This window comes from Patiria miniata, unplaced genomic scaffold (genome assembly GCF_015706575.1).
Source record: "Patiria miniata isolate m_02_andy unplaced genomic scaffold, ASM1570657v1 HiC_scaffold_27, whole genome shotgun sequence".
NCBI classification, from domain to species: Eukaryota; Metazoa; Echinodermata; class Asteroidea; order Valvatida; family Asterinidae; genus Patiria; species Patiria miniata.
Window position 1 is genome coordinate 9,515,522 of NW_024037066.1, and position 24,841 is coordinate 9,540,362.

Sequence of the window (24,841 nt, forward strand, 5' to 3'; positions counted from 1 at the left end):
AGCTTTTTTATTTTATTAACACTGGCATTTTTTGGGGGTTAAAATCCTTCACAATGTACTTGAAATGAGGGAATTATTTTAATCTTTGACTAGCAGCTCTGTTCGACAGCGGCAACTCTGCCGGGTGTGTTGGCGTTGGCGCTCTCGCTGGCGCTGGCGCATGGCTTCTGATTGCTACTTGAGGGCGCTCGAAAACAAAGTTAGACCAAAAACAAGATGGCTGCGCCCATGTTGCAGAAATGACAAATTCACCATACGGCACACGTGGCAGCACAGTCTGTTACGGTGATGCTTGCGTCACATCCAGCCAGACACAAGCTTCAGAGATAGGCTTGGGTAAGGCACAGCTTTCACTATATTTTTAAACTGTTGATATTGATTGAAAAGTGGTAGGCCTAAGACTAAGTCATGTAAGAAGTTGTGTGTGTATTTACCGGTGCCGTGATCAGGTGATGGGAACGCATGGAAGGGGGGGGGGGGGGGGGGGGGGGGGGGGGGGGGGGGGGGGGGGGAGGTCATTTTGGTTGAGGGGTGAGCGAAGGAGGTTTGATGGTTTGGCAGGGGTGAAAGGGTGGAGGGTGGGTGCCTGGATGGGGGCGTGGAGGCACATTACTATTAACTTACTTAACTTGGCCTGGTGAGGTGTCAAAATTGAAAATCAAATGATTCATATCATAGTATAGCCCCACTAGTGTGGCCGTCGGTATGCTGCGCTGAACCTCTGGCCACACCGTGGTACCGCGCGCTACTGAGGACGAAGTTTTCATAAAATCTGCGGTCCGTTTCTTACATTCTCAGTTTCTTACTTTCTTATAGTTGTATTCTATGATGTCTCACCTATCACTTCTGGGACGGTCCTACTAAAGCGCGTCAACAAGCGTCAACAAGCGTCAACAAGCGTCAACAAGTTTTAGTAGTCGTTAAGTGTGCGTCAACAAATTTTTTATAGGCTTTTGAACAATAAAAACAGCTTTATATGGTAGAATAAGCAATAATGAACATCTTCTGCATATCAATTAAAGTTAAAATTATTTTAAAACTTGGTTTTTTGAACGCGAAATGTACGACGAATTTGTCGATAAAAGTTGGCCGCCATCTTGTTTATGTGTAGCTAGCCGTACTACGCATGCGTGAAGTCTACAGCGCCATCCAAACAAGATGGCGGCCTACTTTAATCGACAAATTCGTCGTACATTTCGCGTTCAAAAAAAACAAGTTTTAAAATAATTTTAACTTTCATTGATATGCAGAAGATGTTCATTATTGCTTTTTCTACCATATAAAGCTGTTTTTATTGTTCAAAGGCCTATACAAAATTTGTTGACGCGCACTTAACGACTACTAAAACTTGTTGACGCTTGTTGACGCTTGTTGACGCGCTTTAGTAGGACCCCTTCTGGGATGCTTAGGTCTAATGATGTTCCATTTTCCGAGATATTCTTCAATCTTTCTGGAGCCCATATGCACTCGTGAAACGTCTGGTGATGGCAGCCATTTTGAATGTGACAAGAGATGACCTCAAGCTGTGACGTCGCGTTTATGCAAATTGCTTGTCGAGCGCGCGAGGGCGCGAGTTGCAAATGCGACGGCTGTTTCCTGTACCATGCATTTATCGTCAGGGGGCCACGTGCACCGATCTCTATTCAGGATCTACGGCACAGGAAACAGCCGTCGCATTTGCAACTCGCGCCCTCGCGCGCTCGACAAGCAATTTGCATAAACGCGACGTCACAGCTTGAGGTCATCTCTTGTCACATTCAAAATGGCTGCCATCACCAGACGTTTCACGAGTGCATTTGGGCTCCAGAAAGATTGAAGAATATCTCGGAAAATGGAACATCATTAGACCTAAGCATCCCAGAAGTGATAGGTGAGACATCATAGAATACAACCATAAGAAAGAAACTGAGAATGTAAGAAACGGACCGCAGATTTTATGAAAACTTCGTCCTCAGTAGCGCGCGGTACCACGGTGTGTGGCCAGAGGTTCAGCGCAGCATACCGACGGCCACACTAGTGGGGCTAATCATAGTACTACTACTACTACTAGCTCTAATGTAGAAAGACAGTTACCCTGGATAGATCCACACACTCCATAAGACAGAATCCATAAGACCCCTTAAATTGTTCCAAACAACCGGTAATAATCAAAGAAAAACAAGTCGCACTTAATCAATCACACATATCACTACAAGAAACAATCGTTGATTCAGCGCGACTTGTTTTTCTTCGATAGTGACAGAGATCTGTCCAACCATAACTAGGCCTATACCAAGCTCAGATTTACTACTGTAATATATTTATAATTTTGTGATTTTTCCCTATGTTCATAGGCCTATCATTGCTGGTTTGAAAAAAAAAAGATTAGAAAAATTAACAAAAAAATTGTGTCATTTGTGATCCAAAATGAAAGGTATTTTGAAAGCTGGTGGTAATGCAGCAGATGCTGCTGTTGCTGTTGCTGCTGCACTGAATGTCCTGTCCCCATGCTTTACTGGAATTGGCGGCGATTGCTTCTGCCTGTACTACGATGCCGCTTCAAAAAGAGTCAGGGGATTAAATGGAAGGTACATGGATATTACTGCTGATCCAAAATGGGTGCTTTTTTGAGCACAGTAGTGTGGGAAGATGGAGTCAAATCTGTGCCTTTTTCTGTACACAAAACTCTTTGGCCGTTTGTTTGATTTGCGTTGAATTGGTTTGGATGAATAAAGTGATTGATTTATCCCCACAAGAATGATTGGGCCAAAAAATAATAGTTCTGCTTCAGGTTATCCTACCTACCCTATTTTGACAGCCCTTACTTACCCTAATTTTTGTGGGAGAAAAATGAGGAAAAACCCTGAAAACCATCAATTACTACCTTGACTACACGCAGACACCTCCATATGATCGTACACAAAAAATTGCCCCCCCCCAAAAAAATTCTCTACCTACCAACACTCTTTTCAAATGCCATGTAATCGGAAGCAGAAGTATTTTTTTTGGCCTTGGTGTCCAATACTGAATAAGAGTTGTGAATTTTAATTCAAGCCAGTATGGCTCATCAGGCTATTTGTAGTCTCTAGTTAACTTGGCAAGAAATGCCAGAGAATACATTTCCATTTCCCTCGGATTGGATTTCAGTCCATTGTAGGTTACTCCTCAGCTAATGTCATTAGATTACCCGTTTATACTCTGTGATTGAGAGAGGTGAGAGAGGTTCAGTGGCATGGCATCTCAGTACATATACAATGTATACAGTATTGAAAGCCCCACATTTTTTGACTCGTTGATTAATGCTCAGGCAATTTGTTTTTGGAATGATGTCAATGACGGTTGTTAAGAAACCAACCTTTAATACTCTCTTCAACCAAATTTTCTGTCTCACAGTGGACGATCCTCCTCAGACATAAACCTGGACGTTGTCCAGCAGCTAGGCTTCAGTAGTACCAATCCCATACCAAGGACTCATGGTCTTAATGTGACCGTTCCAGGGGCAGCAGCCGGATGGGTGGATACAGTGACAGAGTTTGGCTCAGGAAAAGTAAGTCAAATATTTGTATTTGATTGGAATGTGACTAACCACATCTCATAACTTTTTGACCCAAGTCTAGTTCCTTCCTGATAACCCCTATAAACTCTTTTACATCCTCGCCGCCAAGCTCCTTTTTTGTATCCCACCCCTCTCTAAGATTCTGTTTTGTCTGTAATTCCTTCCTGATCTTGCTTCTGCTCTCATTCTGTTCCCCACATTCTGTTATCCTTTGTTCCAGGTTTGGCCATGAGCCATCCGTACCTTTTGGGTTTTGTACAGTGCTTGTGACAGAGTTTGTCCAACGTACCATGGTCACCTGACCCACTGTACCATGGTCACCTGACCAAAAGTCATGATCTAATAGCACTGCTTGATTGACAGAGAGGAAGGATCTCTTCCTTCCTGATCCCCTCTGATTCCTCTGTGATTCAAACCCTTCAAGATTCAACTCTGTATACAGTGAAATCTCGATAAGTTAAACTCTGATAACTGAAAACAACTGTTAAAGTCAAACAAAGAATCCATTGCCTTCAGTAGTATAACAATTTCAATTTGCTAGACATTTATTCAACGTTGTTCATTAATACACAAAATTAATGTTATAATTACATGTATTATAATTGGATATAAATTGAATTCAAACCAACATTTATCATAAATCAACAACATACATACTGGAACAACGTTAGGTATAGGGTGAAGCATGGCTTTTGTACCCCAACCTGTGGACAAATACCTACAATTACCATACAAGTTACGAATAGGGACAAAAACGCAGGGACAAAACAGGAACATAACAAAACAAACAGGAGTAAAAATAATTATTCATCAGACATTATAAGAGTTAAGCAATTGAGTTTTCATTTTTTTGATGAATGTAGATAAAGTTAACGATAATTTAACTGAATCACTCAGCCTGTTCCAAAGGTCAATGCCCCGGTGGACAAGGCCGTTTTTCAACATTGACGTTCTACTGGAATAAACGTAAAGGTTTTGCTTTGAAACGCTTCTAGTATTATATGAATGAATATTCGAGGTGAAAGTAAAGAAATTGTTGAAACAATATGGGAGTAAATTATTTGAATATTTATACATGAATTTACCTAAATTTAGGTAATAAAGGTCAGTAAATCGTAAAATCTTGAGGGCAGCAAATAAGGGAGTAGTGTGCTCACGATAACTGACATTACATATAATACGAATCGCTCTTTTTTGCAAAATTAGTAGTTTTTCACATTGGGAAGAACAACCACCCCACGTGAGAATTGAGTAATTAAGATAAGGGAGAATCAGAGAATTATAGAGAATGATAAGGATATTTTCCGGAACAAAAAACTTTAGGCGATTCATAATCCCAATAGTTCTGGATATTTTGCCAGATATGGTATTAATGTGAAATTTCCAATTTAAGTTTTCATCAATATATATACCTAAAAGTTTTGGTTGTTTTGACTTGTTTCATGATAGTACCATTGAAATTTAAAGGAATGGTTTGTACGTATGTAACCCTGACCCAAAAAGAGGTCTTGGGTTATAGTATTATTTTATATGACTGTGTTTACTATTTGCATAATTTCCCTTTTTCTAATCTTTTATGATGTTTTATCTTTTCTACTGGTGACTTGTGTTCCAGTAGACCTTTGATCTTTTCCTGCTTTTGTTAAAGCCTGTCTTTGATCTTGCCCACTTCCTGGAAGAATAGAGGATGTCTTTTGTGTCCTCTGCCTTTTATTACTGACTGGTGCCCCAGTTGTGTACTCTTCCAGGAGCTAAGCAGGATGTAGGGACACTTAATCCCTGGTTGTTGATCACACCTTGCAGAAGCTGTGAAAACCACAAACTCTGCTGAGTGTTCATCTGCCTGGTTACTAACTGACCAATCAGTATTAGAGTCTTGTGTGACAATTTGAAGTTGGACCAATGAGAGCCTGGCTAGTCATGTGATCAGGGCATGGTCTTGGTGCTAGCTGCCCCAAAATTTTAGCAGAGCTTGGCATTCCTGATTCTGCCACCGTGCTGACTGCATGCCTGCCATTTTCACCAGCCATTTTGCATCATTTTGTTGTTCGATTGGAGGATCCTGATTCCAAGTTCCCTCCTTTTTGCACGAATGTTGGCTCTCTGTTTTAGACTGGACCGGCCGTGTCACCTCAATTTCAAGGGAGACCTAGACGGGACCATCTGAGTGTTCCCCGATCTGCCCTCCAGACACCACATTGCCTGCTCCAGCACTTCCAAGATCCATCGGTATCCCCGACGTCCGAGACCAACAGCTGTCCAGCACGTCGGAGAACCATCATTTCCTTCGGCATCCAAGACATTGGAGCGTCCCTAGACACAGCCACCAGCATTGCCCTAGACAAAGCCACTTCATCTTTCAAGACCTCGCAAGTATCCCTTTGTTTTACCGTACCGACAAATGACGAGAGTCGTCAATTTCTTCTTCAAGTTCAACTAGTCTACTTTGTCACATCGTTCTTCCATCGTCTTCAAGCTCTTCTACGCCATGTATGGACTCCCGAACTACCGCGGATGGACGAAATCGCGAGTTTAATCATTTTATAGTTTTGGCGCCCTTTTTTCCCGAGCTCTAGCTTTGTATTTTAAATTTTACAGGATCCTGTGTTTTCTGTGAAGTATATTTAATATCATTGCATTTTTTACTTGAATTGCCATTGCTTGAGACCGTTTTATTTCTGGCAATAAAACATATTTCATTGTGTACGTAAATCCTGAATTGTGTGAAGTCAAGAGTTCTTTTTCAAAAGGGAGTTAAATTAATATAAAATTTGGTTCCTGTTATTTTGAAATGTGAACCACGGGTTACATTTTGGGGGCTTGTCCGGGAAAGTTTTATTTTTTTGATTTGACTTGACTTTGAGTATAAGGGATTTGTGTGCACATTGATTTTGTTTTGTTGTTGGATTGAGAGTCGGTATTTATTGTTTGATATTGTTCATTGATTGATGCTAACGGTTACTCTCATGTTATTTACTCTGTGATTGCTATTGCTCTATTGATTGACGCTAACTGTTTTCTCAAAGGTATATTATTTATCCTGTGAATTATTTTTTATACTTGCCAAGAGAGCCAACATCCGTGCAAATTCCCATTTTTTGGCTATTCCCCATTGTTCTATGCGTATTGTATTTTCTGTTTGTTCAAATTTCACTTGTGTCACACTATGGCGGATGCAGCACTCAGACAGAAGGGTGTGGATTGGTGTAAGAAGGATGATCTCCGACCCACTCACTCTGTTTTGTTGACATTTCAACTGTCTAGCCCATTGGTTGAAGATACAGATATTTTTGCCTGTTCTTTGCATGATATTTTCCCTTCATTGGAAGGTCTTTCTAGGAAAGACACTGATGACCAGAGTTCTGCTATTTTCCTCTGTGATTTCTCTCAGCCCATCTCTTCTCTAGGACTAAGGACCGAGATTAATCTCAGCTGTCACGGGTCATCGACACTCTGTCGAGTCATCCGGCTGGATGACTCCCCATCAAAGCGTGTCACCATTAGCCACCTACGGAAGAGTGGTGTGCTGAACGCATGGAACCTGAGAGAGAGGACTCCTGCATCTCAGTCTCCGTCCACTTCAGATTCTAATTCTTCTTCCCAACAATCTCTTCCTTCCGACTTCACTAGATCTTTTGCTCGCTGTACTCTGGCAGCAAACTACAGAAAGCTCAGATGTTTTTCTGGTTCCTCCACACCGTCCCGTGATGAAGATGACTACGTCTCCTGGATAGACCATGTCGAGGGGCAGATGGATGAGTGGCAGGATCTTGATGATGCCGAGAAGAGGAAACGCATTCGCGAGGCTTTGCGTCCACCCTCGCTGAACATCATCAATGATCTGCGTCGAGACAACCCTGCTGCTATGTCACATGAGTATTTGAAGGCTCTCGACATTGCGTTCGGCGACACTGAGACGGACGACGAGTTATTTGTGAAATTTCACAGTTTGACTCAGACCGAAGGCGAGTCTCCATCGAAGTTTCTGACGAGGTTGCAGAATGTGTTGAGGCGAGCACTGAGGAGGGGTGTTGTCCCTCATGCCCAGTCCAACAGGGTGCGGCTTACTCAATTCATCCGTGGTATTCTGTTCGACGAGATGCTACTGGTCAACCTACAACTTAGGGACAAGATGGATCAGCCACCATCGTTCCTGAGCCTGCTGTCCATGGTTAGGAAACAGGAGGACGAGACCAGACTCAAGTCAGAAAGTCGTGGTCGTCCAACCAGAGGACCGGGAAAGGCCCAGCACCTACAGCATGCTGCAAATCCTCAGACTCAGTTTTCTCACTCTGCCGATCCTCAGGCACATTTCTCCCACTCTGCCCATCCTCAGGCACATTTCTCCCACTCTGCCCATCCTCAGGCACATTTCTCCCACTCTGCCCATCCTCAGGCACATTTCTCCAACTCTGCCCATCCTCAGGCACATTTCTCCCACTCTGCCAATCCTCAGGCACAATTCTTCCATCAGAATGCCTCGCCCATGCAGCATTCCACTCCACAGACGCCGACTCATGGTTTCCGAGGCCCTGCAAAAGGACGGCAACCCCGCCAGAACCCTGACCGAGGCCATGAGAGGGGCACTCTGGTAGATTTTTGTTTCTCGTGTGGCCAGGAAGGACACATTCGCCGGAGATGCATGAACCCGGCCAACGCTGAAGTTGTCAACAGAAAGTTGATCAAGTTTGTTCTTGGTGGACCGTCGGGAAACGGGCAAGGACATCTGCAGGAGGGGACCCAGATGTCCGAACGCCAGTAAACCCCAAGGTTCAGTACGAGACAGGGACAGATGTTCCTCAGGGATTGATTGGTGACACAATCACACCGCGGTGTTGGGTTGATGGACTCAACACCCACTGCTTACTAGACAGTGGTTCTCAAGTAACTTTGATATCCAAAAGTTTCTTTGACTGTCTCAACCGTGATCTGCACCCTCTTAATGATCTTGTTTTGTTTCATGGAGGTGATGGAAAGATGCCATACTTAGGTTGGACTTATGTCTCTATGGGGTTTGACGACTCCTTCAGTGGGACCAGTAGTCAGTTCAACACCTTTGCTTTGGTCGTCCCAGATGGGCGAAACTCCAGTACCCAGCCAGTCATAGTAGGGACAAATTCAGGTATTTTCCGCAGTTGTTTTGAGTCATGTAGACAGCAGGCAGGGCACCGGTTTGTACAGAGTCTAAATATCAGTGCTACATGCCGAAAGATCTACAAGGACATCGCTGACAGGAACAAAATTCCTGAAGATGGCAAGCTTGGGACGGTCAGAACTCGGTCGAAACGTGTTCTCACCCTTCAACCTGGCGAACAGAAATCTGTCTGTGGGTTTTTGCGGAATGTTCTGCGAAAACCAGCGACTGTGCTGGTCGAAGCTCAAGAAAAGTGTAGACTGCCGACAGGGTTAGAAGTGACACCTCTTGTCACTCAACTCCCCGGGAACTCCACATGCACCGTAAATGTAGTGGTTGCCAACCGTACCAATCGGAAGATAACAGTCCCAGGAAATTGTCCTTTGGCAGACGTTTTCATTCCTGAATGGTGTCATGAAGCTCCGAACATGAGGGAGCCAATGAAAGCTTCAAGCGCAAACTTTTGTGTCAAGGCAACTACGAGCAACAATGTCCACTCCAAGCCCTCTGATCATGATTTTGACAACCTTCCTTTTGTCTGGGGTTCGATCTCCCCTGAAAGGAAGAGACAAATTCTTGACAAGATGAGATTAAGATCTCAAGTTTTCTCACAGCATGACTGGGATTTAGGACGCACGCAACAGGCTGAGCACCAGATCAACCTTGAAGATGGCTCTCCATTTAGGGAAAGATCACGAAGGGTGGCTCCTGCTGATCTGAAGGATTTGAGGCTACACTTGCAGCAGCTGTTAGACAACGACATCATTAGAGAATCACGCAGCCCATATGCTTCACCGATTGTGCTGGTTCGCAAGAAAAATGGTAGCTTGCGAATGTGTATTGATTATCGTACACTGAATGCACGCACAATCCCTGATCAATACGCTGTCCCACTCATACAGGAGGCGATTGATTGTCTGAACGGCAGCAGTTGGTTTTCAGTGATCGACTTGAAATCTGGGTTCTATCAGATACCTATGCGTCAAGAGGACAAAGAGAAGACGGCGTTCATCTGTCCTTTGGGTTTCTACCAGTTCGAACGAATGCCTCAAGGTGTCAAGGGTGCTCCTGCAACTTTCCAAAGGTTGATGGAGACCTGCATGTCTGGAATCAACATGACTGAAGTATTAGTCTACATGGACGATCTCATCATCTTTGGTCAATCTTTAGACCAGATGGAAGAGAGACTTATGAAGGTTCTTGATCGTCTCGCCGAGTTTGGACTGAAAGTGTCTCCTGAAAAGTGTCAATTCTGCTGTAGGTCTGTCAAGTATCTCGGGCATATAGTCTCAGAGAAAGGAGTGCAGACCGATCCAGAAAAGATGTCTGCTCTGAAGACATGGCCTCGACCTCTGAATGTGAAACAAGTTCGATCGTTCCTTGGTTTTGCAGGTTATTATCGGCGCTTCATTGAGAATTATTCGAAAATTGCCCGCCCGCTAAATGACCTCACTGTTGGGTGTGTCTACCCAAAGAAACGGGGTCGACCGGCACCAAGAGTGGCGTCCGACCCTCATGCTCGGAAGGCCGACGACCCACTTGGCGAACTGTGGACGGCAGAGTGCGAGACGGCATTCTTCACTTTGAAAGATCGTCTCATGTCCGCCCCAGTCCTAGCATTTGCAGATCCATCCAAGCCATTTGTGCTACACATCGATGCCAGTCGTGATGGTTTAGGCGGAGTACTCTACCAAGATCACGATGGGAAACTTCGTCCTGTAGCTTATGGTAGTCGGGGTTTATCTCACAGCGAGAAAAACTACCCGGCCCATAAGCTAGAGTACTTGGCATTGAAGTGGGCCATCACTGACAAATTTCGCGACTACCTGTACATGGCCAAAGGAACTAAGGTGATGACGGATAATAATCCTCTCACTTATGTTCTGTCCTCGGCCAAGCTAGACGCCACTGGACATCGTTGGTTGGCGGCTTTGTCGAACTTTGATTTCTCCATCCATTACAAGCCAGGGCGGACCAACATTGACGCTGATGCTTTGTCACGTAGGCCCCATTCCCCGGAGCTTGATCAGCAGTTTGAGGAGGAACAGCGCGACATGATGGAGAAACTCGAAGGTCGACTGAAGGGCACAGGTGAGATACAGGATGTCGTCTGTCCTCAAGAGGCTGTGAGCGCCTTGTATTTCCGGTGTTGTGCCAGGATCCCTGAACCTGCATCTGATGGACGAACAGATTCAGTCCCGTCTTGTCCAGATGACAGTGTTCCGCTGATCCACTCCTTGTCCGTAGGTGCAAATGCTGTCCCTGATTCTTATGCATCAGAGTCCGAGATGAGCAAGATGAATTGGGAGGAAATCCAACGAGAGGACCCAATCATCAAGCTAGCCATAAGCTTTGTGAAATCGGGTAGGAAACCAGACTCACAAGCAGACCTGCCAGGTGAAGTGAAACTGATCCTTAGAGAGTTTGACAAACTTACCCTTTCAAACGGCACTTTGTACAGGTCCATCACAAACTCACTGGGCAACAAGTGTTTTCAACTTGTACTCCCATCCCAATTTCGGATCCAAGCCATCAGAGGACTGCACAACGAGTTAGGACATCTCGGTGTGGAGCGAACACTAGCGCTCGCCCGAGACCGGTTCTACTGGCCTCGAATGGCTGCAGAAATTGACAACTGGGTCAAACACTGCGCTCGGTGTGTGGCGAGGAAGACGCCCCAGAAACCTGCTGCACCACTAGTGAACATCAAAACTAATGGTCCTCTAGAACTGGTCTGCATGGACTTCTTATCCTTGGAGGCAGACAGAAGTAACAAACAGTCGATCCTAGTAGTGACCGATCACTTCACTAGATACGCCCAGGCATTTCCTACAAAAGACCAAACTGCTCGCACTGTGGCTAAGGTCTTGTGGGAAAATTTCTTTGTTCATTATGGTCTACCCCAGCGTCTCCACTCCGACCAAGGACGTGATTTCGAGAGCAAGGTTGTGAAAGAGTTGACACTCCTGCTTGGCATCAAAAAATCACGAACCACACCCTACCATCCCCAAGGTGATCCCCAACCAGAGCGATTCAATCGTACTCTGTTGAATATGCTGGGAACCTTGGAAGATGAAAAGAAGACCAACTGGAGCAAGTATGTTAGTGCACTGGTTCATGCGTACAATTGCACCAAGCATGACAGCACAGGTTTCTCGCCGTACTTTCTTATGTTCGGCAGAGAGGCGAGGCTCCCAGTTGACCTGCGTTTTGGCGTGAGCCCCGACGGCTTTTCCAACACCGACCATGTCAAATATGTCAAGGGCCTCAGGGAACAACTAGCAAGGGCTTATCAGCTGGCAACCAAACAGTCGGCTAAGTCAGCCCATGCCAACAAAACTCGTCATGACGGACGGGTACGAGGAAATGACTTGAAGCCTGGAGATCGTGTTCTGGTCAGAAATCTTGGCCTGAAAGGAAAGCATAAGATTGCTGACCAATGGGACTCAACAGTTCACCTAGTAGTAGACCGGATTAGTCCCGATATGCCTGTTTATCGTGTACAGCCAGAGACAGGAGAAGGGCGGGTCCGAACGCTGCATAGGAACATTTTGTTGCCTATCGACTACTTAAATGGTGAAGAGTCCCAGCATCGTGTCACCAAGCCCAAACGCCCTGTCACAAGAGCAGCGGCTAAGGCTAAGCCTGCACAATGTCAGTCTGACTCAGAGAGTCAAGAATCTAGTGACGACGAGGTGGTTGTAGTTTTTCCCACGGAACTGCTCCAATCTTCACTTGATGCAGAGGCCCCAGAGTTCGTCCCTCAGCATCAACCGGATACCAACCTGTCTGTTGATACCTGTTCAGAGGAGGAACAAAGCACAATCACGGAACAGCCTTCACCTTCTTGTGAAGTACGTGTTGATGCTGACAAGTTGTCCACAGCACAGCCTCCATCTCCTTGTGAGGAGATACATGTCGACATTGAAAAGTTGTCCGAAACCCCAACGAAATCTTCGTTGCAAGATGCAGATTTGAGTGAACCGCCTACAGTGGACAGTCCTCTCATTTCACCAGTGCTTGTGACTTCCCCATCAATTCCTCAGGATGAACTCATCATTAGAGATGAGATGCAATGGCCATCCACTGAGGATTCTCCATCAAACAAGCCTGCTGATGACCCAGTGCCGACCCAACCCATTGTGACAGAAACCTCTGATTCCGAGTCAAGCTTTGTCAGACGCTCGACTCGAGTGTCAAGACCACCCGTGCGGATGAAGTTTGAAGAGAGAGGACAGCCAGTGTTTAGCCGGCAGTTCCAAACGCCTCGGATGTTTGCCGAGTTTAAGAAGAAGATTTTTGGCTATTAGATTTGTATATATGTATATATTTCCTTGTTTTCTTTTCTTTTGCTCCCGGAGGTAGCAAGTTAAGAAAGGGGAGGATGTAACCCTGACCCAAAAAGAGGTCTTGGGTTATAGTATTATTTTATATGACTGTGTTTACTATTTGCATAATTTCCCTTTTTCTAATCTTTTATGATGTTTTATCTTTTCTACTGGTGACTTGTGTTCCAGTAGACCTTTGATCTTTTCCTGCTTTTGTTAAAGCCTGTCTTTGATCTTGCCCACTTCCTGGAAGAATAGAGGATGTCTTTTGTGTCCTCTGCCTTTTATTACTGACTGGTGCCCCAGTTGTGTACTCTTCCAGGAGCTAAGCAGGATGTAGGGACACTTAATCCCTGGTTGTTGATCACACCTTGCAGAAGCTGTGAAAACCACAAACTCTGCTGAGTGTTCATCTGCCTGGTTACTAACTGACCAATCAGTATTAGAGTCTTGTGTGACAATTTGAAGTTGGACCAATGAGAGCCTGGCTAGTCATGTGATCAGGGCATGGTCTTGGTGCTAGCTGCCCCAAAATTTTAGCAGAGCTTGGCATTCCTGATTCTGCCACCGTGCTGACTGCATGCCTGCCATTTTCACCAGCCATTTTGCATCATTTTGTTGTTCGATTGGAGGATCCTGATTCCAAGTTCCCTCCTTTTTGCACGAATGTTGGCTCTCTGTTTTAGACTGGACCGGCCGTGTCACCTCAATTTCAAGGGAGACCTAGACGGGACCATCTGAGTGTTCCCCGATCTGCCCTCCAGACACCACATTGCCTGCTCCAGCACTTCCAAGATCCATCGGTATCCCCGACGTCCGAGACCAACAGCTGTCCAGCACGTCGGAGAACCATCATTTCCTTCGGCATCCAAGACATTGGAGCGTCCCTAGACACAGCCACCAGCATTGCCCTAGACAAAGCCACTTCATCTTTCAAGACCTCGCAAGTATCCCTTTGTTTTACCGTACCGACAAATGACGAGAGTCGTCAATTTCTTCTTCAAGTTCAACTAGTCTACTTTGTCACATCGTTCTTCCATCGTCTTCAAGCTCTTCTACGCCATGTATGGACTCCCGAACTACCGCGGATGGACGAAATCGCGAGTTTAATCATTTTATAGTTTTGGCGCCCTTTTTTCCCGAGCTCTAGCTTTGTATTTTAAATTTTACAGGATCCTGTGTTTTCTGTGAAGTATATTTAATATCATTGCATTTTTTACTTGAATTGCCATTGCTTGAGACCGTTTTATTTCTGGCAATAAAACATATTTCATTGTGTACGTAAATCCTGAATTGTGTGAAGTCAAGAGTTCTTTTTCAAAAGGGAGTTAAATTAATATAAAATTTGGTTCCTGTTATTTTGAAATGTGAACCACGGGTTACACGTATTTCTTTTGTTTAGGACAGAAAATGATATAATTTGATTTAAATAGATTAATACAAAGTTTGTTTGCTACCAACCAAGTGCTTATTTTGAGAAATTCACGATTAAGATTACTTACAGCAGCATCTACATTACTATGACTATACACCAAACTTGTATCGTCAGCAAATAAAGTAAATTCAATTACATCTGATGTACTGCAAATATCATTTATATACAGAATGAATAGAAGTGGTCCTAAAACAGAACCTTGCGGAACTCCACAGGTAATAGTCTTGCATGTAGACTTCGCAGAATTGAATGATACAAACTGTTTTCTTTTGGACAAATAACTCTTGAACCAGTCTAAAACTATTCCTCGAATTCCGTAGTGCTCTAATTTAGAAATCAAGATATCATGATTAATTGTATCAAAGGCCTTAGACGAGTCTAAAAATACACCGATAGCGATCTTTTTGTCGTCTATGGCCTCAAGAAGTCTGTTTACCACATAAGAAGTTGCCATCTCGGTGGAGCGGTTTGACCTAAATCCAAATTGAGATTCTGATAAAATATTGTGTTTATCTATAAAACATATAAGTCTTTTGTAAATTAACTTTTCGAAAACCTTAGAAAATGTAGATAAAACTGAAATGGGTCTATAATTACTAACTTCATGTTCATCTCCCCCTTTATACACTGGAATAACTTTACCTGTTTTTAGCCCTTCAGGAAAAACTCCCATAGCCATGGACTTATTAAAGATTTTAGCCAGTGGTTTTGAAAGACTACAATGATATTTATACAACCCTGCTTAAATTGAAACTCTGCTTAATTCAAATTTTCAACCTGTTCCCTGGAGATTTGACTTATCAACATTTCACTGTGTGTATGTTTTTTTTCCAGCTTTCCATGCAACAGATTCTCCAACCTGCAATTGATCTAGCCGAGGGCGGCTTTACTGTTCAGCCAGTAGCAGCCAATGGTTGGCAGCATGATGTGGACAAACTACTGCGAAAATCCAACCCCCATGCGGCATGCCTTCTGAAGGAGGGAAGGGCACCAAAGGCCGGGGAAACCATGCGTCTTCCCCTACTGGCCAAGACCTTTAAGGTGAAAGCACTATTTACTCATGGTTTTGAGATGAACCACTGGTAGTGACTTTGCATTTGGTCAGTGTGTTGATGACAGTAAGACCATACTGATCAAAACATTTTTGATTATTTCTGGTTTTCTCAGAACCATTTCTCTTTTAGACGTCACGCCACAAACTTTCCCTAGTTACATTTTCAACCTTACAAAGCCTCAATTTGTGTTTTGATGCTTTACAAGGTTGACACGTTAAAGGGTTCATGCAATACATTTTTTGTATAATCATGTTTTGTGCAAGTTTCTACTCCTCTTAAATGTGTAAAACATTTAAAATTGTCCATGCGCTGTTGTTGTGATGTCATTTCAGGAAGACACTGCTTAGTTTGTGTTTTCTGTTAAAATATGAACCCAAAAATGTGTTCAAGGAAAGCATTTGTAAGAAAAGTTTGCTTATTAGCTTACTGCCATGTACTGAAACAACAACGAATCACCAAAGGAAAGAAAATCTACAACAGCAAATTGTCCAAAATCAGGCAACTTTTGGCGCAGAAATATCTGTAACATTGAGGTTTCTGCCTGAAATGATATCACAATTTTTCTCATGAACATGGACATTTGCATCAGCATATAAACCACAAAGGCACCAAAATACCCTTGAAAATGGCAACATAAAAATTGAACATAGGGTTAAATGAGACATAAAGGTGCACTTTCAAAGATTGCATTAAAAGAAATGTACATTACATGGGCCCTTTAAGGAGTGATATTTTCTTCACCATCAAAATGGGTACTAAATGTCAACATCATTATCTGACTTGATTTGTAGGAGCTTGCACTCAAGGGCAAGGCAGGCTTCTACGAGGGTCGTGTAGCACAAGCCATCGTGGACATCGTGAAGGCCAACGGAGGAACGCTGAATCTACAAGACCTGAAGATGCACAGCAGCTCCCTAGTAGAGCCAATCTGCATCAACTACAAGGGTCTTAATGTGTGGGAGGTTCCTCCTAGTGGACAGGGGATAACAACCCTGATGGGACTAAACATACTAGAGGGATTGGACCTGAAAGGTGAGTGGTCACGTTTGTTTAATTGGACATTCTCTAATCAGGTTATTTCAATGAGGGACTGATTAAAGGGATTCTCATTAGTATTACCCCTGATTTACATTATAATCATACTTGAAGCCATCTCATTGGCATGGGGAATATATATAGACAACCAAATAATGTTTTAATTATTAACCCTGATTAACAATCAATCCTGGATCCCTGCTGCATATTTCCAAGTTCACGACATCTGCCTTTAAACACAGCATTGGGCAGTCGGGGCCACTTCACTGGAATGGATTCCCTTTCTTAAGTTTAAGGAAAAGCAAAATCGCATTAAGTTTTCAACGTAATCTTAAGTCGTACCTTCTTCAACAGTGACTGTTTTGTCGTAATTATTTATTTTTTCTGTACTTTTATATCCAGCCTTACTACTGTAACCACTGGAATTGTGAGTGTACTTGTTTTGTTTCGTTTATATGTGCTGTTTGTGCTTTGTCAATTTAGTCTGTGCTGTAAGTGTTTGTAATTGTACGGCACTCCCTAACACAAGCTGTGCTTTTTTGTCTGTGCCTCCAATTCCCATTATTCTGTTGGAATTGGAAATGAATGTTGATGAAACTGAAAATGAACTGATCCATGTAAACCTGGAAAAATCCCAAGGCTGATTAATGATACAGGCTTATTACTGTTGCAGCTATGGGACACAACTCAGTCAAGTACCTCCACTGCCTGATTGAAGCCATTAAACTCAGCTTTGCTGACAGTTTGTGGTACTGTGCTGACAGTGACAAGGTAGATGTCCCTGTTAACAAGTTGTTGTCCAAGGATTACGCTGCCAAGAGGAGAACACTCATAGACCCAGTAAGGTAAGAGGATATATCTGCCTAGTCCAAAAAAGGCTTATCGAAAACAAAGTAGTGTTAAAAAGTTCAGACAAGAACATGTAAATTTTTCTTGGAAGTAAAAAAGGAAGTTTAAAGGGGCACTAGGTCCTGAAATCCCCGAAAATTTCATGTTTTGGATTGTTTACTTATCCTATTACAAACATCTGGTTGAAAGGAAACCAACCTAATGTCTTACCATTCCTGAGAAATGGCGAACTAATCCCGGTTGTTTACATCGGACATGACAGAGTTTTCAGTCAATGTACGATATACGCGTGTGTGTCAATACAGCACCGTACTCGCGAACAGCGGTGACCAATCACCGATGCACAAAAGGTGGTTTCTTACACGTCCGCAAAGGGCGAACACTTTATGAATGAAATCATAACTAGCACCCAAACAGCTCGACTTTTTGGGGTTGCAAAAGTGAACCCTGAAAGTCGTTTTTGCACACATAATACAGGAATAACACAAAAATGCCCAGTTTTTAAAGGAAAGTTGTGTGGATGTAATATCCTACTTTTAAATGTTCTTTCCGATGAACATCATTTTATTCAAAGCGCATTTTGTAGCCCATTTGGGCTGTTCCAGGATGCAGTGTCCCTTTAAGTTAGCATCCAAGCCATGCTGTGCTGTTGAAGGCTATTGGGAAACTTTCCTTTTCTCATCCTGAGAGAAAAAGAGGAAAAAACTGAGACCTTTGCTTTGAATACTCATTTAAAATTCATCTAAGGAACTTTTTGTATAAATTTATGTTCATCTACAATATTTTACTGGAAAATACCAGAGTTGTAGTGGAGTCAATCAAAAATAAGAAGTCGAAACACAAGTAGGGTCACCCAGCCTTTAGCCCCAGTCACACATTCACGGTTTGGAGCTACGGATATCCACAGTTTGAAATTTGTGATAAACCGTGGGAGTACCGTATTCATCCTTAGTACCTCCGTGGTTATCCGTCATCTTCCTTGGGTATTGCTATGGAGTATTCGTGGAGGGGCTACTTAAGTTTTAAACTGTTCCAAACGTCCGTGGTGAATCGTCATGAAAATCAATCCGTAGTGCAACCGTGGGACATCCGTAGGACAACCGTACTAATTCGTAGAGTTATTCGTGGCTAATCGTACATAATCTTGGAGATTCGTAGCTCTTTCATGGTAGAAATCTCTACGAATTCGCTACGAGTGTCCTACGGATATGCCTGGATGTGCTAGGGTTCTGCTAAGGTTGTACTACGAATACCCACGCTTTATTCGCAGGAGAACCTTGGTCATCCGTGGCCCAATCGCAGACAACCGTGGCGTTAACGTCATTATTCTTAGTAATACCGTCGATACTCTTCAACAATCCATCCATATTCTTGACAAACCCTTGTGTATTCGTAGAGAAACCTTAGGACAGTCGTGGCTGTCCATCCTGAAACCGTAGTGCATTCTTAGTCGATTTCTCCATGAATCTCGACGGTTCATCATGATCGATTGATTCTTGGTAAACCGTGGATATTCGGAGCTCCCACCTGAATGTGTGACTGGGGCTTTGCATACATATACTTGTGGGGACAACCTTTGTTTTCCTTCTTTTGTTCTCCTTTGTCTCTAATGAAATCTCCAACTCCATAGCATTTCCCTTATTGGGCAGATAGATTTCTTAAAGGGAATGTACATCATTGGCTTTCACTGTAATTTTCAGAAATGAACTAGTTGAGGGGTTAGTATAATAGATCAAAATATTGTTACACTGACATGTTTGAAGTTTTGTGTCCGAAAATGCTCAAAAAACCAAGAAAAACAAAAATGTTCAAGTAGTCTGGTTCCCTGACTCCACTAAAGATGAAATGGATCAATTTATAGATGCCGGAAAATTGTAAGGTAAGGGAACCAGTTTAGCTGGCCTGCACCCATTCATGAACATGTAACCAATAGCAAACACAATTTGAACTGAAACAAATGGTAAATATGGGCAGTAGTTGAACAAAAGTTAGGTTTTTCCAACGGTGGTCGGCCGACCACCGTTGGAAATGTATACAAAAATACCATTTTCTTGAAAATGACTTCACACCAGGTGCCGTAATTTTACAGAATGCTTGTGACTGTCACTTACCAACATCCTAGTAAGGTATTTCGTAAAAACTTGGTAGTTTTATTTTTCGATGTTTGCAAATGTTGTATATTCCCTTTAAGATTTCCTAATGGGGTCTATTGTTCTATTGTATTTTCTACCCAATAAGGAACCATGTACATGTACACAAGCAGCGGGGGATAAGTAGTTATAAAGGAATGCATTTGTCACAGTTCATTTGGATAGCTTTTCACTTGAGACTTCCTGACTTGTGATGGACTTCCGAGGATTTGACTGCAACTATGAACAAATACTCCCTGCCAGAACCTTTGAATGGACTTGTATTCCATTGTTATCTTGCAGAGCTAGCAAGGACCTTAAACACGGTGAAGTCCACAGTGGAGGTGACACAGTGTATTTTTGTGTCGTTGATGAGCAAGGGAATGCTTGCTCCTTCATTAACAGTAATTACAGACACTTTGGGACTGGTCTGGTACCTGAGGGCTGTGGCTTTACATTACATGTGAGTATGGACAGTAGTCAGTTTACGAGTGTCAACCCTAACTCCTTAGGAACTTCTCAGCTTCTAGTGCCAAAATTCACTGGATTTCATTCATCTTATTGATAGCATCCTCCCCCCCCCCCCCCCCCGACAGCTTTTCTGTGCTTGCCATGGACTGACTGCAATAGGGGAACATGATCTAAATCCATTCATGGACCGAGACTGTAGTCAACATATCCTTTGCACCCTGCAACACAAAGTAATTAATTAACAATTGTTGACTGCTGGGATGTGGGATATGGCGCTTTTAACACCCGAGGGGCACACAGCACCCAAGGTGAAGCCGAGGTTGCTGTGTGCCGTGAGGGGGTTACATATATCTCATATCACAGTAACATATCCCATATCGCAGCAATGATTTTTAGGTCAACTGTCAAGAAATGAATCGAATCACTGCTGCAGTGTAACCTTTTGATAATTGGGAGCTTTCCTGCCTTTGTTTACCATGTCTGTGGGCAGGATATTTGACCAGATGTTTGAAAGTCTCATGGAATCTCTCGCGAGATTTCAAAATGAAATGAAGGGATTAAATGAGAACTTACCTGTTTGAAATTTAATCCTGATTTTATGAGAAAGGGTGAGTGACAGATTTTGTGCCCTACTCTCCCACCCTTTTTCTATCAACAGCATCAGTTCTCTAAATTTATACCCTTTAGCATTAACATGGAACTTGGATTTTCTGGTCTCATATCCTTATGCCTTTAATAATAACTGCGCATGCACATGGCAGGATCTCACATAATGTCTCACTCACCCTTTCTCATAAAATCAGGATTAATTTTCAAACAGGTAAGTTCTCATTTAATCCCTTCAGTTTTATAGACTGGACATGTGGCCGTTCTTGACCAATGAAACCCCAGTATCCAAGTCATGATGTAACAATGAATGATTCTGAACACCTTGATTCCAGAATCGCGGCTCGAACTTTTCCCTGCAGCCCGGACACCCTAACGTCCTAGCTCCAGGGAAACGCTCCTACCACACCATCATTCCTTCCATGGTGACGGCTGCCGATACAGGCAGCCTATTGGCAACTTTTGGAGTCATGGCGAGTTTTATGCAGCCCCAAGGGCAGATACAGGTATGATGTGCTGTGACTTTTCATCAGACTAGTGGTATTCCTTTAATCTTTCAGACCGGTTGTGATTTGATTTTCTGATGTGTTCAATGTGCAAACGAAAGGGAGCACTTTGATGGAATTAGACAAAGTGACTATTATAATGTGACTTTCTAAAAGTATTAATTATATAATATCGGATGGCTTTGAGGTGGATACAAGAATATATTGCACGAGCTATGACAATATTGCACGAGTCGAAGGCGAGTGCAATATTGTCATTGCGAGTGCAATATCTTCTTGTATCCCCCGAAAAAAGCCATCCAATATTATTATTATCTATATCAGGCTGACTTGATTCGCAAGAAATACAGTTCAAGACACTGTCTTCATTTCTCCTTTTTCGTCAAACTAATTGGAGCTGCCCTTGTAATTATTGACATCAGTGCATGTATACCTGCACTGCTGCGCGCTGCATGCATGCTGCGTGGGTGTCCGTGTTCGACAGTACCGCGCGCTACGCTCTGTTGAGTGGTTGACAACTGTGAGTTTCTACGCTCTTGATCGTGCGGGAACCAGCGAAAATGCCTGGATGAGGGCGCGCCGGACAATATCAGAATTATTGCTGTCATCCGGGGACGTTTTACAAAAGCATAAAATGCGCATATCTATTTTTACCACTGGAAGCCTCATATAAATAATAATTGTTAATATTGAATGAGTGCGAGGAAATAAAAAATTGACCCGTAGTTATAAAGAAACTATTCTTGATCTGTCAGTTCATATAGTGACTTGTTTTCTCACTTTGTAGGTATTACTAAATATGTCCGAGTTTAGCATGGACCCGCAGAAGGCCCTAAACCAGCCACGGTTCCGTGTTGAAGTAGTGGAACAAGACGGCCTGACAGGTAAAGTGTTTCTTGAAGAAGGTTTCAGTGATGACATCATACAAGAGCTACGGACCATGGGCCACAATGTTGTGGGACCTGTGAAGGGATGGGACAGGCGAATATTTGGCAGGGGTCAGGTCATTACTGTGGGTGACTGGTACACTGCCAGAGACTCTGTAGGTAAGTCTCTGTATGCAGGAAGTGACTTTCGGGGAGACGGGTCACCAGTTGGATACTAAAGAAATTGTGCAACAGTGGAGTGTGTCTTATTAATGAGTGAAGTCATTTTGAGGAAAAAATAATTCAAGTGTGTGATGTACTCTATAATTATCTACATGAAATGAAAAAGAGGAAATATCAGCGCTACAGGTAAATGTATAAAGAATCATGTGAAGCTATGAAAGTAAAGATTTCATTAAATTAACTGGATTGGGATCTGGTAAATTCAAAGTCAATTTTTTTTTTCAATTGGGCTTCTTTTTAAAATTCAGTTTCTGGACAATTTATAAACGCTTTGTATGTTTTGTGTGAAAGTTATACATTTAAATGTCACTTCCGTGCTTTGTGTACATGGAGACTTCAGATTAAGAAAAATAATAATACCAGTCCAGTCTTCTCACTAAGACTTAGAACTTTTAAGAAATGTTACATTAAATTAAAATTTATTATTTTCATGAAAATATTCATCTAAAACAGGGTAATGTTCAATTACTGTTCATTCTAAAATTATTGTAAAATGTTTGATACTTATTTCCTGAAATCCTTACGTATATTTTATGCGTGGAAGTTAATTTCACTACATCCATACATAAATTATGTGTTGCATAAAATTGTTTTGGATAGGATTAGTTACAGATGTAAAAAATATATGTAAAATGTGATATTTAATAAACAACATAGGCCTACTGAGATTCTTAAAAAACTTTTGAGTGTGCATCATGAGTATTCACTCTTTGCAGGCGTTCTTATCTTAAGTGAATTTTCAGGAGTAATTTTTTTAACTACGACGGCATTGAAGCTTTGGAATGTCAGTTTTCCCCTCCTATAAGTATTGAATTTGACTGAATATTCATGTAATAACCGAATATTTATTCGTTTTATATTATTTCATGTGTAGAAAAATAATGTACAGTTTTGTTTGCACCAATCGAATCGGCGTCTTCGAAATGGAAAGAAAACATGTAGAAATATTATCTTCGCCGCAAAAATATCCTATTTTTACTGTTACCATGTGTAAAACCGATCAATATAGCTCGGGTTTCCATATAAATTTTGTTAAGAAATCCCCGCTATTTTTAGGGTCATTGATCGGTGAGAGCGGGCAAGACGACTAAAAATAACCGGCTATATTTGGACTGGGAAGCTGGTCTTGTCGCAAGTTGTCAGCCGAGAAATTAGCTGACATCCTAAATGGAAAGGATAAGTTGGAATGCGGGTTAAGCGCCTCGGATATGAAATAATTATAAGGTTATCTTGAAATACTTGGGCGGATATTTGATTACATCCCACTTGGAAAAAATAAACCGAGGATGAGCTAAGAAAGCTGGTGTTACCTCCAAAACATATTTTCTTGAGCGAGGCCGGCCTGATAAAATAAATCATTTGTTTATCACCCAGCAGTCGGTAGAAAAAAAAACGCCGTGGGAACTTGTTGGTATATCCATGCTCTATGGATATACCAACATCCATGTTCCTTGCTCTTTGGTATATCTTAAAGCCGTTTGCCACAAAATATAGATGCGTCGACAGTTTTAATGCCTCGAAATGCGTCGCCAAATTTGTCCGTTCGGCAGCAACAGTTTTCTCGGGTAACCTGTGTAGTGTTTTTATGTGCACTGCTTACATGTATGTGAACTGCCTTAAAGACTTTGTCTAGTGTATAGTCGTTGATTATATTATCGATTTTGAAAGTGAGTCCTCTCATGGTTTCATTTAAAGTTATCCCATATGTATTTAACTATTATATGTTACCGCGTAAACTTTGAAATTGAAAGTTTGTCATCACGTAATGTCTGACATTTTTGAGATTTTTTTCGATACGCCTACGCTTTGAAACAGATATTAATATGATGCTGACGCATTGATGGGGTCACTGTCCAGTTATTGGCGCTTTGAAAGGGTACCATTCACTATAAGTAGTATATTGAGGGTAATATGTTAAACATCTTTTCTAATAGCACGTGCTTTTGGAAGACGTACCGGTTCATTTCATCGCTTTAATTGTTTTAATCTTATCACATTCTTGAGATACACTTAGAGTATTCGATCACCACGTATATGATGTGAAGGAAAAGGACAGTGGATAGTATACATGCTTCATACAAACCCATAAACAAGGGACACATGTATTCACAATAATAATATACGCCTCTATTTATACTCGGTATGTTACATTTAATATAGTTGCTGACTTTTGCCATAACCTATAACCCCATATGTAATCTACTATAAAATATGGTAAACCTGTTCTGTTGACAAATTGACAGGTGCCAGGAACTATCGATTTGCTTTATGGACAGAAATAATCCCAGCTTATATAAACTGAAACCACACAGTTGTTATTTGAATGACGTTCATTGTTTTACAATGTTTTGTACATTTTGAATGTATCTATTTTCTTTTTGACAACGGGCAAAATCAGTTCTCGATCTGTATGATATTGTATTGCTATGGTTTTGATGTCGATGGATGATGGTACTGTTTTAATGCATGTCTGTAATTAATTATTTATTCATGATCGTTCAGACTAAGAGCGAAGCGCGTGTTCAATGAATATAGTTGTCTGTATCTCTTAAAATCCAATCGACCAGATTGCCTGTAATATCTAATGAAGAGAAAAATACAGGCTATTTTTCTGTTGCGTAATAATAAATGCAGTCATATAAAAGCCCA

The 24,841-nt window shown here is 42.2% G+C and overlaps 2 protein-coding genes across 2 annotated transcripts; both read left to right on the forward strand.

Moving 5' to 3' along the window:
- Nucleotides 1-173: 173 nt before the first annotated feature.
- LOC119734171 (glutathione hydrolase-like YwrD proenzyme) lies at nucleotides 174-24,836 on the forward strand. Its single transcript, XM_038207521.1, has 9 exons — nucleotides 174-336; nucleotides 2,414-2,567; nucleotides 3,373-3,526; nucleotides 15,267-15,473; nucleotides 16,279-16,519; nucleotides 17,196-17,367; nucleotides 19,804-19,963; nucleotides 20,913-21,083; nucleotides 21,871-24,836. Exons 1-9 carry the CDS (start codon nucleotides 240-242, stop codon nucleotides 22,186-22,188), a joined length of 1,674 nt encoding a protein of 557 aa, XP_038063449.1. The 5' UTR covers nucleotides 174-239; the 3' UTR covers nucleotides 22,189-24,836.
- On the forward strand, nucleotides 5,011-8,624 carry LOC119734173 (modulator of apoptosis 1-like). Its single transcript, XM_038207522.1, has one exon. It carries the CDS (start codon nucleotides 6,702-6,704, stop codon nucleotides 8,295-8,297), a length of 1,596 nt encoding a protein of 531 aa, XP_038063450.1. The 5' UTR covers nucleotides 5,011-6,701; the 3' UTR covers nucleotides 8,298-8,624.
- Nucleotides 24,837-24,841: the final 5 nt, after the last annotated feature.